This window comes from Syngnathoides biaculeatus, chromosome 13, assembly GCF_019802595.1.
Source record: "Syngnathoides biaculeatus isolate LvHL_M chromosome 13, ASM1980259v1, whole genome shotgun sequence".
Taxonomy (NCBI): Eukaryota; Metazoa; Chordata; class Actinopteri; order Syngnathiformes; family Syngnathidae; genus Syngnathoides; species Syngnathoides biaculeatus.
This window is the reverse complement of record NC_084652.1, coordinates 16323542-16342175: the sequence shown is the minus strand read 5'-3', so window position 1 is coordinate 16342175 and position 18634 is coordinate 16323542. Positions and strand designations below refer to the sequence as shown.

The 18634-nt window shown below is 42.0% G+C and overlaps 1 protein-coding gene across 1 annotated transcript in view; it reads right to left on the bottom strand.

Annotated features, from left to right (window-relative positions):
- Positions 1 to 10845: 10845 nt before the first annotated feature.
- The window catches only part of LOC133511220 (zinc finger E-box-binding homeobox 1-like), a 33314-nt gene continuing 25525 nt past the window's right edge, over positions 10846 to 18634 (bottom strand). Inside the window, 4 exon segments of the mRNA XM_061839943.1 lie at positions 10846 to 14277; positions 15674 to 15784; positions 15787 to 15829; positions 16903 to 18587. Coding sequence (XP_061695927.1) covers positions 13589 to 14277; positions 15674 to 15784; positions 15787 to 15829; positions 16903 to 18587 — 2528 coding nt within the window. The 3' untranslated portion in view covers positions 10846 to 13588.

The following is an 18634-nucleotide window of genomic DNA, read 5'->3' as shown; positions in this document are numbered from 1 at the left end:
ACCTAATTCTCAGTCTGTGCATTTTTTCAGAAATTATCCTCAAATAAGTATAAAGTATTTAGAAATAAATCTCAGAATTAGAATATTAGTATGGTTAGGGCTTGGGTAATGGTTGGGTCTATGATTAGGCAGGTACTATGGATGAGGTCCACTTTTCTTTACTTTTTATATAAACCTTCACTACTATTGTTTGTTAGCGCAGTATTTCATGAGCAAAAGCGTCAAAGTTGCACTGAGTGACACTTATTGCTGTGCCCGGCAGAGGATAAAAAATAGATCTCCTCTCATTGCAAGAATGCTCTAATGACAAAGCCCACCGCCCACCGTTTAGAATCTGAGCATCTGCTGAGCCAGTTGGTGGAAATACGGCAACTTGTCCTATTCAGGACAGGGTGGCCCTGCAGGAGGTCATAAAAAAGCATCTTTTCTTCATTCATGACTGAATTTTAGTGTCTATGCTGTTCTGCAGACGTGGATTATGTTTGGGGGTTGAGGAGGGGGGAGGGCCATTTCACTTCACCCTGCATGAGATTCTTTTCAGCTCTGGGTGTCGTCAGTCGTTTATTTTCCTTGGTGTATAACTTTTGTCAGGATTTCACATAAAAAACTTTGTCGACATTTTGAAATGAGGATCACGTGCGCCGTGTTGGTTGGGATTTCTAAAATGGTGTCCATTGCTTGCGTCCATTAAACTGGAAAGTATTTGATTTGGGGGAGGGTTAGTGATCTGATCAGTCTTGGATTTAATCATGGTTGGGTTAGGGTTTGACGAAGGATGTGTCATGTGGACAGGGGTTGCAGACTGGTGTGACCATTTTAGAGAGCCTCGTTGCTGTCCTTGAGTGTGGACACGTCATAGAGGGAAAAGTAGGCATTTGTGGAGGGCAGAATTTTTTTTAAAAAGTAAAGCTTCACAGTCCGCATGTGAACCAGGGCTTCAGTTGCTGTGGTGTGGAAAAGCCAAGGAACGACCCATTGAATTATATTCCGCCAAATATATTTTCCCGCTCAAACGTGGTCATGTGTTGACATACTGTAAGAAAGATGCTAGACAAGGTAGCATCCATTTTTCCAGGTTGCGGTACTTGTATTTGTAAGTGGGGTGTGGTTTCGGTACATTTAGTGAACACACCAATAGAATGGCTGCGAAATAGTGCAGAGTGTAACCAGAAAAAAAAAAATCCCCTGTACCCATAATTGGCAAAATGGTGTGTCCTGGTTTGGTAATTCATCCCCCCCGAGTACGCAGTACAGCTGCTGTGAGCATTTTATCTCCACAAAAACAGAAAGCTCGTTCCCATTCAGTGGAAGCTTGAGCAGAGCCACTCACGCCATGCCAGTTGCTGCTGGTGTAATCCGGACATTCCGACTGTCACACCTCGACCGCCCCACTTCAGCGGCCTCACCTCTGAGTGAGGACCTTTTTTGGGGGTTTTATAAATCCTTCATTTTGGCATCCGTGTGCACACAAAATTAGCATTTAAAAAGTTCCCTGTTTGTTTTTTAGTTAGGCTAATTTGAATGTTTGCATGCAAAGGGGCGATTAGACAATCGTATTTTAAGCGTGAAGAAGAATGTGGCTCAGCGCCCAACAAGGTCGTTCTCGATCACTGCGCTCCAAGTTATTGTACATTCTCATTAGCCTCATAGCATTCATGTTTAAATCCTTTTTAACTTAGTTAGCAAATAAAGAAAAAAGAAATGTGCTTGCTAAAATGTTCATTCTTATTCTCCCAGAACGATCACATATGTACGGGGCCCCGAGAGCAGGGGTCTCAAACACACGGAAACGGCCCGCAGGATAGTTTAAAGGTAAATAAAAAAAATGCATAAAAAACAGGGAATAAATATTTTTAACGAGATGCAATTTACAGATTATCCGCTAGGGGCAGACTATTTTGATCGGACTAGAAGACAACATTGTTTTGATCAGAGAAGAAGACAACAGCACGCACTTGTATAGGAGAAAAGATACCAAGTATCAGGAACAAACAAAAAAAAGTCCAGACTAGCCTAACGCCTTTAAAATGCTGCCTTAGATACTGTTTGCATTGAAAAAATACAGCTCTGTGATGATTAATCCTTACTGTGGTGATTTTAAAAAAAAATTGCAATTTAATATTAGTCAGCAACTTCATGACAAAAAAGCATGGTGAAATTCATAATTTCATGTATGAAGTTTACACATTTACACGACATGTGAATACTTTCTTCTTTACACATTTAATAGCACTCTCCTTATTTTGTAAGGTGTAGGCAGGGATTACATTTCGATTTTTTATGCATGTGTCAATGGTTTAAAAATTCTTTTTTTTTTCATAAATCTCGTTGAATCTATATTTTTCAATACCAATTACTTGTTAAAGTTTTGTGCCTTTGAATAATCAGTGAGGTCAGTTTCAATGCATCTCTGTAGATGACAAAAGTAAATTGCACATTTGTCTAAGGAAATCTGAGGTGTTTCATGAAATGTTTTGTAAAAAGAAAGTTCACTAAATTTCAACATTTTCCTAATGATCTTGCACTTCTTTACACCAAAACAAAGGAAAGAAATGATATTTTGTTTTTTTATAGCAGAGTATGGTATAATTTTAATGGTCTGGCCCACGTGACATCTAACAAGGGTGTATGTGGCCCACAATGGGAGAGGAGTTTGACACCCCTGCCCTTAGAGGGACATGAAAGTTAGTTTGTTTTGTTTCTTATTTAGGGGTGCCGTAAGAAAAGATGAAAACTGTTTTTTGATTTTTTTTTTTACCTCAAAAATATCACCACCATCACAAGGGTCACAGGCGTGCTGGAGGCCTGGCGCCTACCTCAGTTATCATCGGGGGGAGAGGCGGGGTACACCCTTAACTGGTCGCCAGCCAATCACAGAGCAGGCATAGACAAACAAGCATTCGCACCTACGGGCAATTTAGAGTATTCAATTGAGCTACCAAGCGTGTTTTTGGGATTTGGGAGGAAGCCGGAGAAAAGCCAAGCAAGGCACGGGGAGAACGGATTTGAAGCCAGGACCTCAGGACTGTGAGGCAGTAGCACTCACCAGCTAACAACGGTGCCGCCTCTTACTATACACAAAAAGTATGAAATGTACCGGATTTAAAAAGCATGCAAGCATGTTTGATTGACATTTCCCGCTATGTTTGATGATCCCCGCCTGTTCTGACATTTGGCATTTTATCGGAACATTTCCAGCATCGGCGATGTCGGAGAGCTGTTATTACACAACATGTCTCAGCATGGCATTCTGCAGCCTTGCATTAAACATCAGGTAAAAATACATTAGTGCTTACCGGCCCCGCATGAATAATACATTTGCAAATGGATATATTTAAAGCCAGGTGTGTGTTTCTGTGCGTGTGCTGCTGACAGCGACACGTTCACTCAAATGAAGGAAAAGAAGATTTTGGGAAGGCCTCCTCTCCTTTTTGAAAAAATAGAGCCGTGAAATAAGCCGGGTGGCGCCGCTTTTAATGGGCACCCTTTCAAGTGAAAAGTGCCAACGCGGGCAGTAAAATGTGCGCCCAGAGGGAAGCTGCCACGTAGATTTGGAGCAAAGAAGAGGATTTGCACAACTTTAATCGACTGCTAATACTCATAGAGGTGACGTATGACGTTGTGGCAGTCGCATCCTAAATAGCTGTGGTTGCCAGGGCAACCAGAATGAGGACACGGGTCAGCACTGGAGAGATGGAAAGTCTTGCAGTGATTAAGTATTTATTAATTAACTTTTGTCCAAATTAGTTTTTTTTCTTTTGTTCTTATCTGTATTTTTATAGATGAGGGGTTTTTCTTCTGTTTTATTTTTCAAGGGACTTTATCGTTGTTGTTGTTGTTATTATTGTATTATTACAAGTAATGTGGCTTTTCACTTGGGATTTTCTTTATTGGTTTATTTAATTGTTTTATTTTATTCTATTTGGTTTTATGCATGAGCAGGGTCTTTTTTTGTCTTTGGCTTTTTTTTTTTTTTTTTTTTGCCACTAGTTTTTGTACCAGTTTTTGTAGGTGATGTATTTTGGGAATTTCACTTTTATTTTTGAGTTTCAAGTTTTTTTTTGAATTTATATATTTTATTGTTGTCTTTATATAGGATTAATTCGTTTTTCTGTTGTGTATTTTACTGACAAATGTTTTTATTATTTATTTTCAGGTCTGTTTGGATAAGAGTTTTTTTTTTTTTGCTTATTTTTCATGGACGTCTATTTTTTTATTTGTATTTTTGGTAATGGTGGTTTTTTTTTATTTTCACTTTTTTATGACAATTTTTGGTTTTGTTTTTATGAGTTAGGGTCTTCCTTTTTTCCACCTGTATTTATGATGATTTGTTTAATTTAACCTTTATGAATTTTTACTTTTATGCTGATGTGTGTATGTGTGAGGTCTTTATATTTATTTTTACCAATATTTTGATTTCAATTACTCAATGTTTTTCTTTTTTATTCCCACGTATTTACTTTCTTGTTTTGATTTTCTTTTTATGCTCGAGATAGTGCTTTTTTTATCAATGAGGTTTATCTTTATTTATTTTTTACTCCCATTTTTTTTGCGAGTCACTGATGGTGTAGTGGTACACGCGCCTGCGATTGGTGCAGGCAGTGCAGGATCGATTCCCGCTCAGTGATAGTGTCAATATGTGATTGGCGACCAGTTCAGGGTGTAGTCTGTCTTCCACCTGAAGCTAGCTGGGATAGGCTTGAGCTTTCCTGCAACCCTTGTGAGGATAAGTGGTATGGAAAGTGACATGCCATCTTCATTTGTTTTATTTTTTTCTGAGCTTGAAAAACGTTTTTATATCTAGTTGTATTTTTATTTCAGTCTTTTTAAAATATTTTGTTTCAATTTTATTTTCATTCTTTTTTTTTTAGTTAGTGCTTGGAATTCAACTTTTCCTTCACATAAACACACCTGTATGCACACCCCCATGTGATTTCATATGGACAGACACACGCAACACAACACAACACACAGTAGTTGTCATCAAACAGTGTTGCGTTGATTTCAGCATCTGCGGTGCCCGGTGACACCTGGGATAGCCTCCAGCACTCCCGCGCCCCTTGTGAGGATAAGCGGCTCAGAAATGGATGGATGGATGGATGATCTCAGCATTGTTGCCACCCAATGTCAACCCCGCTTTATCGGCTTCTGGGTCACAGTGTTGTCATTGCAGTCATGTTACATCACGGCGTGCGTTTGTCAGATTTTAGAACCGTTGCACACGCTCACACACGCCCTTATTGTTTTTGGTGCTCAGATCCATCTTAGCCCGAAACGAAAACCTCTTTTTGTAGGAACGTCAGTCGTAAGGCCTTTTTTCTTTTGTTCTTTTTCTGTGCATTTGTCCATTTGAAAGACATTTTTCACCTTTTAGTAGTAATTGATGGTGTGGAGGGGGGGGGGGGGGAACTAACTTCATCAGGTGCGCCTCGTGAATATTCATCCCAGCCTTTTACCCAAAGCACTCAGGTGGCCTTTTGTTATGCCACCGCCGCTCCTGCCTCACATTTACATTCAGCGCACTTAAAAGCTTCACTTAGTCACTTTATCGAACACACTCCCAAGCTTTTTTTCTTTCTATTATGTTAGTTGCAATTTTCCATAAGTGTCTGCTGCAGTTTGTTGCCATTTTTAGACGGATTCAAAATATAGATGGGGGGGTGAGATAAAGAAATAAAACCGGGCAACGTGGAATTGTCCTCTTGCGCCATCTAGCGGACACGTATATTTTTTTTTACAGCCAATCAATCTGGCAAGAACTTTCCTTCAAGTTCTAGTTTCTTCTTTGGCTTGGGGCTTTATTTTCTTTTTGATGCTTTTAAGGCCGTGTGTTCAATTCTGTCACAATTTCATCGAATTGTATGCGTGTGTTAAAAATATGCAAATGACTGTCGGACCACTGACGTCAGTTGCTCCCCATTTCCACTGGGGCTTGTCCGTGTTTTGATTGGACGAATAAATGCAAATCTTTTCTGTGCAGTTTCCGTTTCACTTGCAACACGATTGCCTTCATTGGATGTGGTCATCTTTCTTTGATGATTTTGGTTATTTATTTTTTTATTTATAAAGAGAGTGTACAGGGAGAGGGGCTGCACCAACTGTCTGAATGTTGACTGGGGTGCATTGGGAATTGTCCATTCATCCATTTATTTTCTTAGCCACCTATCCTCACAAGGGTCGCGTGGAGTGCTGGAGCCTATCCCTGCTGTCAAGGTTGCCAGCCAATTGCAGGGCACATAGAGACAAACAGCCGCACTCACAGTGTTCAATTAATGTTGCATGTTTTTGGGATGTGGGAGGAAACCGGAGTGCCCGGAGAAAACCCACGCAGGCACGGGGAGAACATGCAAACTCCACACAGGCAGGTCTGGGATTGAACCCGGGACCTCAGAGCTGTGCTTCCACTGCGCCGCCATTGGGAATTGCCCTTCTACATAAATTCATAATTTAGTTATAGCTGGTGAAATTAATAGCGTTATTGGGGGCGGTAAAAACAGCTTCATGAATTTGGGGGGGGGGGTGCAAAACTTGTCAAAGTCCTAAAACGTTTGGGAAAGACTCATCCATAACATAATCGTCATATTTCCTTTAGTGCTTATACTGTGCTTAACTTTTAGAAAGCAGCTTTCTTCAATGTTTTTAAGGGTGTGTTGCACAAATTCGTTGTTTTAATTGAATGAAAAGTTTGGAAACAGTATTTTAAGATGTAAATCCAATGTTGTTTAAAAGTAAGTTTCTTTCGCTTTGTCCCATTAGGGGTCGCCACAGCGTGACATCTCGAAGGAACGCTCATATTTGTGTGGCATAGTTTTTACGGCGGATGACGTTCCTGACGCTCTTGGGGAGTAGAGGCTACAGTTACAGATGCTAACTCACGACCCCTGGATTACCAAACACTGAGCTATGGGGCCTGTCACTGATGTAATTTAATCCGTTTAATTTTGATTACGTGACTACATCCGGGACACCTGGCCATGTCGGATGGGTTCACTCTACTGACCTGCCGTTCACTTTATCGCTTTTGCATACAGACCGGAGTAACACAAATGTTCGTGCGACTCTTAAAAGTGACGAATGATGGCTGAAAAGGCTTTGGAAAGTTATCGGTGCTCATTAGATGTTGTTTCAAGAAACCGTTATGAGAAGAAGTCTGCTTTGATCGACAATATCGACCCGTTTGCCTTGGAGCAGTGGTGGTCAATGCATCCGGTCGAAGGCGAGGCAGTCTTGGTCGATCGCGGGATGGCATGCCACAAAAAAAAAAAGACATCAGCCGATGTTCACTGATGCGGTCTCTTCATGGATAATCTGAGTTTGCCGCAATAAAAAAGCATTTCAAATTGAAAGTATAACATACAGCTATTCAGTTTATAGCATTTTGCAATGTGATTCAATGAGTGAGGGATGACTGCTTGTTACATCCAATGGCACAATTCACCTACGTACTGTAAAAAATGAAAAGAGGTGATTTCTTTTAGGCAGCACACGGAACTCTCTCTAACAATGGCCGCTGCTCCGCCACACTTTCTTTTTCCTAGTTTATGTACACCCCCCCCTCATCCCCACTCTTAAAGTCATACACTAAAAAGTAAACGTAAGATTTTTTCGGCTTGTCCCGTTAGGGGTCGCCACAGTGTGTCATCTCAGATGAACGCCCATATTTGTTTGGCAGTTTGTACGCTGGATGCCCTTCCTGACGCAACCCTTCTCAGGGAGTGGAGACCCCAGTGGGATACGAAGCCACAGCCCCTAGTTTACCAAAGCAATGCTCTAACCACTGAGCCCACGGGGCTGCCATACACTCATAATTACAAATGTTACAGTACTTACGCAGCCCATCAATGTGTTTTATAATGACAGCGTCCACCACCGCTGCTTTAGTTCGCAACACAGTCTGGGCAATGTAGAGCAAAGACAAGCTAGACATGCTGCTTATGTTTATTTTCGATGTTAATGGAGAAAGTTAAAGAAGAAATGCTGTTGTTTTAAGATGAAATGACTGTCGGAATATGTGAATAATCAAAGAAAAAGTGGTTAAACTGGACCAGATTTTATTTTTTTCGAATCGTCTGGTCTGAAGCCAAAGTAGAAAGTGCAGGATGAGATGGCGTGTAATTTTAAAATTCCACCTTGGCACAGCCTGATCCAGGATGAAAACACAGACAATACAGTGCACAAAATTAATTCTGTATTTTAAATATACGAGGCAACATAATATTAATCTTAAAATGGTTTGGGAGCATCATCATCGCCCTCCCCCAGTCGTCGACAGCTCACGAGACGCTGGCTGGTTGAAAAGTAGATCTTGGGGTAAAAAAGTCTGGGCACCCCTGCCTTGGAGAAACATAAATAGAGCAAGAATTTGCGTCAGTAACCTATCCAGACATCGTCAACTATCTCCTCTTCTCGACAAGTGCTTATACCATGGACCAACTAAAGAATTACAAAGGTCTGGAGGCCTACAACCAATTCATCACTGGCTGGGTTTGTGATGCGGTGGTATCCATTATAAGCAACATATGTCTCCACACTGTTAAGGTTGGTGTACCGCACAATGTAATTCAAATATGTACTGATTAATTACACTCAGCGTTGTGTTAAATTATTTTGATTATTCCAACTAAAGAGGTGTAGCTTATTATTTTCATTTTTGTTACCGAGAGGGGAGAGAGAGGTTCGACCGGGATGAGTCCCAAGTGGAGGCTGCACCTCTTTCTTCACTTCCATGGCTACATTTTTAACTCAACTCACAAAACAGCTCGCGGTGCAGTAACTCGTTTTTTTGCAAACTTTATTATATAACAGAAAATACAGGTGTTGGAGACATGCATTGCATTCACACACGAGTATTGTGTAGGCACTTGGCCCTTAAGAATACTTCTCAAGGAACTTAAAGTGGGACTGTCATTCCTATAAACATTCTAAAATAGATAAAATAGATGCAACAGTATTCACTGGGCTACGCGCACATCGACACATTTCATACACGGATCTTTTGCTACGTTATGAGAGAGACCGATTACGTGGTCTGCCCCAAACAATTTTTTTTTTTTTAGTAGCTGTATACACACCTACCTGTTATTTGGAACCCACAAAGCTCTCGTCCTCTGCACCCGTGCAATCCATTTTTCACAACAAACAGGGTCTTTTTCAAACTTATGAAGGGTAATTCCATTCTCCCGAGAGTCCAAGCAATGTTCAGCAATGCAATGAGCCGGCATTTTGGCTAACACGAAGGAACAACGAGCGACCTTCCCGGAGGTAAAACTAATGGAAACAAACGAGTCCACGAGGGGGCGCCGCTGTCCTTTACGTCACTTCCTGCTTCTTCTCGACAACAAATCCCTGAGAGGATTTTCATGGCGGGAGTTACAAAAAGCTGTATACGTCAAAATCATTTTGTGATGAAAAAACACATGGGACCATATTGGCTGTGGGTTTTTCATTAATAATATACCAAAAATCATCCATTTCATGACAGGCCCACTTTAAGTTATTGCTAAGTAGGTGTGAAATTCTAAAAGATATCCAATACCTACTAAGAACAAAATGCTCTGACATAAGGGAATGACTTGGCTGCTAGATCGCCTCTGCTGATACGAAACAGCCACAGTTTGGTTGGTAACTTCTCATTTTTCTTCCACTGGTTCTTGATAACAGATGGGAGTCAAAAGACATTTGATAACGCCCTTTCGTTTGAGCAACCAATAACATAGTAGTGGCCCCTCATTCATACACATTTCTGAAATGATTCCTGCTTACTTACTGTTTGTTTACTCAAATTCACTCCACTAAAATGCTGACCGCGTTCTAAACCGGTGACAGTGTGTGTGTAATGTCAGTCGAAAACAGTTTAAGGGTGTGTACCGGAGAGGCGGTGCACAAAAATGTTGGAGAAGGACTCAATAGTGACTCAAAATCTTCATTAACTTCCACTGTCGCTCTTCTAACGTTTCGAAATCAGCTTTTCTATTTTGGAGGGAGAAGGGGTGCGCCAACTTGGCGGAATATTGAAGGGGGTGCATGACTTAAACACAATTCTATGATGTAAATTTAACATATTCATCTATTTGCTTTGTTTGGGCATTTTTGAGTGCGTTCATGTGGCCGATGGCGTGCATGAATTTGTTTGAGGGGTTCTAAGCTTTAAAGGTTTGGGACTCATCTGACAAAACCACATCAGAAATTTGCCCGAGCAACTTTTAGAAATCAGCTTTCATGGTATTTTCCAAGAATGCATAACTTGTCATAAGCACTCTGATGTTTTTAAGGATATGTGTAAGGGGGTGTGCATTTAAGGGAGTGTTGTACATCTTAAAAATGTTGTTCCATCAAAGTCAAAGATGGGCTGAATTTTGAAAAAATCGACGCAAAAACAATTCAGGGATGCAGTCACATGTTTATTGTGAAGGGACAAATATTATAAAAGGAACAAATGTGATGCAATGATGGCACGAAAAAGAAAAAAAAAAGACAAGCAAAAAAAAGGGTTGGAGCTTCATTGCATGCGTTTTCAATCAGTAGCTTCAGAACGACGACGTATAACACTTTCATTTGGCTTTATCTTCATTTTTTAACACTAATAGGAGTCAAGATGAATATTTTTGGCTTTTATCGTTTTTTTTCCCCCAATTTTTTTTTTTCCTGTAAAACCAACTCAAAGTCCCCGAACGACACAGTGGGCTGAGCTTGTTTGATTTGTTGTTTTTCATACTAAAATATATTATCAATTCATCCTACAGTCATGTACACTACCAATAATAATGCGTAATAAATAACCGTCAAAAGGAAAATACAAAAAAAGGACATAAATATATTTATATTTTTATATATATATATATTATATATATATATATATATATATATATATATATATATATATATATAAAACGTTGTGTAAAGACTTTGTAATACTGGCTTTGTTAAAAACACATGCTCAAATCCAACGACAAAACAAATACTGTTTCGGTAAAGTAATAAACAGGGGGAGCAGGCGAGCGCCACGTTCGCCAACGTTTGCCACCCAAAGTGCGGGACAGCGCGCTGACTCTTTCAAACAGAACAAGTGCACAAAAGGGATCAAATAAAAAAACTTTCAAAAATGATGGTAAGTCGTTTTAAATGAGCTATTACCCTTAAGGTTAAACAACATTGCAGAAAAAAAAAATAACTGGAGCTGATTTTAAAGATGTAAACCTGAGTTTTGCCCATTTCAAATGGAAATAAGATGGGGTAAATGTTGATTTACATTTTTGTTCAAACAAACTCAAGCTTTAACTTTATGAAATTGCAACAAATCGCAGACATCGTTGAAGTGCGCAAGGGGGACAAAAATCCAATCCACTGTGTCAAGTCGATGTCACTTCACTTTAGGTGGAACATCAAAGGGACATTTTAAAGCGTTTTTTTTTTTATTTGGGAGCCGGGGGGGTTGTACGTGACATTTGTAAATTTGAGCTTTTCCTGCTTCACAATTGGGGTGTTATAGAAAATGTAAATTCCATATATTTTTTTAAATATAGAAAATTTCATTTTTTTATATTTTTTAATGTATACTTCAATTTTTACCAGTTGAAAAGGACTGATGAGAAATTGTGCGCTCAAATTGTTTCAAAAACTTTTTAAATGGAACTGATTACAAATCACAATTAAAGAGTAAAAAAATAAAATAATTTCACGTAGTGGTTGATTTTTTTTGATGATGTAATCTTGAAAACCTTTACTTTTTTGTAATCAAATACATTTTTAGCTAAATATTTTAAAATTAAATATAATTTAAAAAGAACTGAAAGGTAAATTGTGTAGCAATCCAGTAGATTTTATAAGTAAACGAGCACTATTTCGTCACAAATTGAAGATTATTTAAAAAGTGTAAGGATTTTGTTTTTTTTTTTGCAATTTTCAAAATGTTGGCCCTGATTTTACAAAGAAATGGCAAATCTCGAAAATTGGGAAGTCGACTGAAAAAAGGTTAACTTGTAAACTTTTTTTCTGTTCTAGTAATCAAAATTAAATTTAAAAACAGTTGAAAATGTACAGCAATCTGAATTAGTTAAAAAACTAAAATTATGTAAGTATACAAGTTTTATTGCTATATGAATTATAATGAAAAAATGTAGCATATCTTATTCAATGTAAAAAAAAAAAACAGATAAAAGATATAGACTTTTACTGCTTAAAAAAACTTTTTTGTGGGGAAGGGGTAAAAATATAGAAAATCATTAAATTGTGTCCCTACTACAACTGTCACTTCCAGTGCAATGAATTTTAAAAATGTGATCATTTTTTAAAATTGACGATTTTCATTTTATTTTAGAGACGCGCTTTTACTGCTTTTGAGACGTAACAAAATCTTTAAAAAAATAAAATAAATCATTCAAATGACGTAAATATTTGACGGCGGCTGCGGTTAGCAGGCGGTCAGACGGGTGCGAACGTGGCGCTTGTAACAGAGAACGAGAGCATCGTATGAAACGCAAAGTAACGGCTAACGTACGGTAACAGACGCTTATTAACATCCTCCACGCTGGGTGAGGCGACGACGACGACAATATTCAATGGCACTTTAACAGCACGCAAGTCTTGCATAAGGCAGGGGCGCCGCCCATTTTGCTCGCGGGTGGGTGGAGGAAATGTTTTTGTTTAGTTTTTTTTTTTCCTTTTCTTTAAGGCTAACAGTCAAAAACAAAAACAAACTCCAGCTGACGTCAGCTAACGGTAGATAACACTGAAAAGGTGACAATGGGGAAAAACCGTAGTGCAGCGATTTTTGTTCGGAGAACTCAAGGAAAATACTGGTGTCGGAAACATTGGCAACACGTTAAAAAACAAAAACAAAAAAAAGTTTTTAAAAATTCAAATTAGTAACAGGGAGCAAAGTTTCTATAAACATAATAAACATAAAATATTTGTAACACTGATAATTGCAAGAGAAAGAAAAATAGTTCAGGCACACCCAGGTGTTTGGACACAGTAGTGGACCGTTTAAAAGCAGCCAACCGGAGGCAGAGTCCGACTCCGATCTGGAAGTGAACTCGGAGTCAGAGCCTGATGTAAATCTAAGTGGACCCCCGCAGAATATGAACCCACCACCTCCTTAAAAACACACAGACCCTCATGTTGCGTGAATCAGGCGGTTGCAAAATCACCAAATATGATTTTTGGGAAGGGGAAGCCATCTTCACTTATTCAGTTTCTTTGCTCAAGCCAAACCGACTAAAACTCTTCATTTGGTGCTCGTGGTACTTTCGAGTCAGGTGAAAACTTGCATTTCAACAAAATGAGTGCTTTGGAGCCATCATGTGGCATTTATAGGCGATTTTCAACCTTTGTGGGGTTCCGTGACAAAAAAAAAAAAAAAGTTAACTAAATGACTAAAATAGCGTACATTACCAACCTTATCCCTTACCGTGACTAACCAGTCGAGGACATGAATTTATTTTCATTAGATGCAAATTTTAGTGGGGCAGCCATAGGGTGGGTTCATTTTTCATACTAAACCTGATCTGGAGCCAGACCTGGAACCGGAACCGCAGTGAAAGCCAGAGTTCGATCTGGAGCCGCGGCTTTCAAAAGGGGGAGGGTTGGCTTATTTGCTGTCCGTCACAGCTTGATCGTCGGAGGATTCCTCGCTGTCCGACCAGTCCCTGATGCGTTTGTAAGTGCAGTCCGCCATCTGCTCAAGGTTGACGCCGGCCGCTTCTGCCTTATCCGCCTTGTCCTCGACAGCGGACTCCGGCGTTTGCTCGTCCTTCAGTTCCACCTCGACCACCTGGCAAGCGAACTCATCCACATCCAGGTTTTTCTCCTTTTCTTCTTCATGCGCTTCTTCTTTTTCAACACCCTTCTCTACGTTGTCTTCTTCTTCATCATCACCGTCGTCCTCGTCGTCATCGTCATCATCATCGAAGTTGCCCTCGTAGATCTCGCACTCGCCGTCGTCCACCTGCACGACCCGGATGTCGTCGACACACATGGCTTCGTCATCGTCCTCGCTCTCGCCGACGTCCGAGTCCAGCGCGGCGCTCGGGCTTCCCGCGTCGACTGTGGCGGGAGTGGCGTCGGCGTCCGGACTGGAGCCATAATCGGAGCCGTCCCGCTTGCAGTAGGAGTAGCGGTGGTTCATGTGCTGCGAGTAGGAGCCCGAGTGCGAGAAGCGCTTTCCGCACTTGTTGCACTGGTAGGGTTTCTCGCCGGAATGCAGGCGTGAGTGCTCAATCAGATGATGCTTGTGCTTGAAGGCCTTATGGCACACCGGGCACTCGTGAGGACGCTTTCCTGCGAGCACAAAATGTCAGATCAGCGCAGAGGTCAGCTCGTGACTTGAGTGAAGAGGTCATACAAGAAGTCGCAACTTACAGTGAAGAAAATAAGTATTTGAACACCCTGGTATATTGTAAGTTCTCCCACTTAGAAATCATGGAGGGGTCTGAAATTTTCATCGTAGTTGCATGTCCACAATGACAGAGATAATCGAAAAAGAAAAATCCAGAAATCTCAATGTATGATTTTTTATCGATTTATCTGTGTGATACAGCTGCAACTAAGTTTTTGAACACCTGAGAAAACCAATCTTAGTATTTGGTACTGTAGCCTTTGTTTGCAATTACAGAGGTCAAACGTTTCCTGTAGTTGTTCACCGGGTTTGCACACACTGCAGGAGGGAATATGGACCACTCCACCACACAGATTTTCTCTAGATCAGACAGGTTTCTGTGCTGTTGTTGAGAAACATGGAGTTTCAGCTCCCTCCAAAGATTTTCTATTGGGTTTAACTCTGGAGACTGGCTAGGCCACTCCAGAACCTACATCTTCAATGCTCTGACTGAGGGAAAGAGATTGTTGCCCAAAATCTCACAATATGTGGCAGCGGTCATCCACTCGTTAATGCAGTGCAGTCGTCCTGTCCCATGTGCAGAAAAACACCCCCAAAGCATGATCCTACCACCCCCATGCTTCACAGTAGGGATGGTGTTCTTGGGATGGAACTCATCATTCGTCTTCCTCCAAACACGGAGAGTGGAATCATGATCTTGGCCATGTTACAAGTTTGAATCTTAGTGATTGTATGGGGTGGACAGGTGTCTTTATGTAGCTAACGACCTCACACACAGGTGCATCTTATTCAGGATAATACATGGAGTGGAGGAGGACTTTTAAAGGCAAATATTTATTTGCAGCGGTATCACACAAATAAATCGTTAAAAAAAATCATAGGAGACTAAGATTTGTTTTTAAATAGTTCCAAAAACAGTTTCTGGATTGACTATTTGTCTTCACGATTAAATTACTGACATTCAGATAAGATCACACGTGACCAGTTATGGGTTAGTTAAACTGTTAACAGTTATGTATTGAGCGAAGAAGTTTGTTTTTTAGCTTTGAAATAAAATCCTTGCATGTTGCAATTCTCTTTTTCTTGATTTTATTACATATATTCCTTGAGTCCAAATGTAAAAATGTCCTGAGTTTCTCCTCTGCACTTCACCACAAGCCCTACTGGAGGGTTGCCAGGTTGGCACGCACTACACACGAAATACAATATGTACAACGGCAGACTACCTGAAAAATGCTGATTTCGTTTTAAATGAGGATGTCCACAAATCCTGAAACTGGCTCCTGAGGTCTGAGACAAGTCCCGAATATGTGAGTCAGTGCACCTGGTAAGAGGTACCTGTGTGTTCGTATTTGTGCCTGAGCAAGGAGCTCCCCTTCTGGAAGGCCTTGTTACACAGGTCGCAAGAGTAGACGCCGTTTTCCAGACGTGGCTTCTTCATCACCACATCTCTCTTTGTTCTTCCGCCGCGCCATCGGAGCTCGTTTCCGGTGTCTGCACGGGAAAACACGACAAAAGCTCAAGTGGGATTAGCTTGAACTACCTTTTTGGAGTTGGAGCCAAGTCCTATTATTTTAAAAGGTTACTCGACGGAGCCTTTGTCTCACAGTTCTGAGGAATGGGGTTGAAATCCCGGCCCCGCTTGTGTGGAGTTTGTAAGTTCTCCACGTGTCTGTGTGGGTTTTCTTCCTCTCATATCCCAAAAAACAAGCATTAAATTGACACTCTAAATTGCCTGCGATTGGCTGGTGACCAGTTCATGTTGTACCCCACCCGAAAAAAGGTGGGATAGGCTCCAGCACTCCCGCCACCCTTGTGATAATAAGCGGCTCGGAAAATGAATGGATGGAAGGTTACTCAACTTTATTCCTGTCATGCTTCATGATTTGGTTCTCATCAGACGGCGCTTGGTTGATTTTTTGAGCTGTTTCGAGCCAAAATTTGAGTTTAAAGCTATATTCAGATACACTGCCACTTGATTTAAGTGAAAAAGAAAATAGAGCAATTAAGGTATAATAATGTCCTGGCATGTAAGCAAGGACAGCCACATTGACTGAAGCACATCCAGTTGTTTATTCCACTTTCCAACACAAATAGAAAACAAGAATATTTGTGAGGAGTTTCTGTGTCGGACCCAGACAATAAAAACTGAAATCATCTCCTGACAATCACTCAGCCACGCATCTTCAAACACAAATGCAATATTGAGTTATTCTACATTTTAAACCTCTTTATTTGTCAAAACTCTTAATATGTTTAATACGGTGGGCGACTGGTTAGCACATCGGCTTCACAGTTCTGAGTGCCAGCGTTCCTTTGTTTGTTTATATGTGCGCTGTGATTGGCTGGCGACCAGTTCAGGGAGGACCCCGCCTCTCACCCGAAGTCAGGTGAGGTAAATGCCAGTGCGGTGCAGAAAATGGATGGAGTACATTGATTTATTAGCCTGAAGATAAAAGAAAATAAACTCATACGTCATGGTACCAATGGAAAAGCAATCTGCTTATGGAGTGCCACAAAGATCTGTACTAGAGTGACTGCTGTTTATAGCTCAAAGACGGTCTTACCTTGTGTCCATTGAGCACAACCGTCTTGGCCGCAGTACCAGCCGAGTGGGCATAGGTGTAGGTGAGCTGTGGGATAAGAATGGTGCGCTTGGCCGAGCCCCCAATGGTGCCAAGGCAGCCAACTGGCCCCTGACCTGTGATGGCCACCAAAGTGGGCAGCTGTGAGGTGGGCACGATGTTGACGGCGGTTCGGTGCGTCTGAGGCGTGGCCACGTAGATAGTGCGACCACCCACCTGCTCCTTCCTTAGGCAGGCTAGGGACACAGGTTGCTGTGGTTTTTTGGAAGTTGGCGTGTCCTCTGGGGGTGCAGCGGATGTGGGAGTGGGAACTTGTTTCGGGAGGGATAGGTCCAAGGGTTCAGCCTGGGAGTCCAGAGTCTCTGGGTCCTCTGGTTCGCTTTTGATGATGACCAAGTCGCTGGTGTTCAACGATGGGGAATCAGATGGGGATTGACACGAGACTTGTTTGGTGGCCTCTGACTCACAGTTTAGGGGTTCAGTCTTTTTGGACAGCTCCTCGTCTTGACAGATTTTTTTTCCAGAATTCATTTTGGCAAACCACTTCCGCACCACGTTCACAGGAATCCTAACAGAGTCTGATAGCTTTTCTAGCTCTTCCTGGTCAGGGTTAGCATTGGAGGCGAAGTAGGTCTTAAGGAGGGTCAGGAGATCATCCACAGCTGGCTCCTGTGCCAACGTCACACCGGCATCGCTGAGCAAGGCAGCGAAAGACGGGTCCAAGGCGGCCGAGTCCACAGCCTCCCCGTTGGCTGCCTTGTGGTGCTGGAGCAAGTGCAGCGCCTCCAGGTTCTCAGGGCACTCGTCGCACAGTGAACAAGTACTGGATCCGGTGTCGGGTGGGAGCACTTCAGCATCTTCTGTCTTGATGCTCTTCACTTGGTCTGTTTTTGTTTCCGTGATGAGCACCGACTCTTCGGGCTCCTCCTTCACCAGGCTGAGGTCAACCTTGGGAGTGGGTGGCTTGTCAGTTTTGGTCGGGATGGGTGCAGCTGGGACCAGGTTGTTTTTGACAAAAAGAGGCATTGGTTGGGTGGTGGTAGCAGTAGTAGCAGCAGTGGTGGCAGGCGCGGGTCCGATGCTGTAGTTGATGATTATCTTGGTGGTCCCATCGTGGTCAACAAAGGCGGGCAGGCTAATGATCTGCTGCTGAGGCTGCTGGACCACAATGCCCGGCTTGCCCTGGACTGTAGCCCCATTAGCAGTACCCAGCACCTGTCTCAAAACGTTCCCATCCAAAGCCAATTTGAGGACGTTCTGCAGATCACTCAGATTGATGTTGATAGGCGGCACCAGCCCCACTGTGGGGAGCACCATAGCTACACCCTGTGACAGCGATTGCGGCTGCGGCGCCGCCCCATTGGCCGATGGTGCCGCCGCCACGGCCGGCTTGCAGGGAAGCTCGGTTGCTTCCGATTTAATTTGCGTGACGGGGAGCTGCTCTTGAAGGGGTTTGCTTTCCGGCTTCTCCTTCAGGACCATGCGGCCAGAGGCGACGGCAACCCCTGGGATGTCAGCAGACGACGGCAGTGGCTTGACGGACTTACGCGAGAGGCCGTTGGGGGCGCTGGCCACGCTCACGCACTTCTTGCTGCTGATGTGTGAACTGTACGAGCCCGAGTGTGAGAATCGCTTCTTGCAATTTGCACACTCGTATGGTTTCTCACCTGGAAAGCAAATGAATAAATAATTACAAAACATTGATTAAACAGAA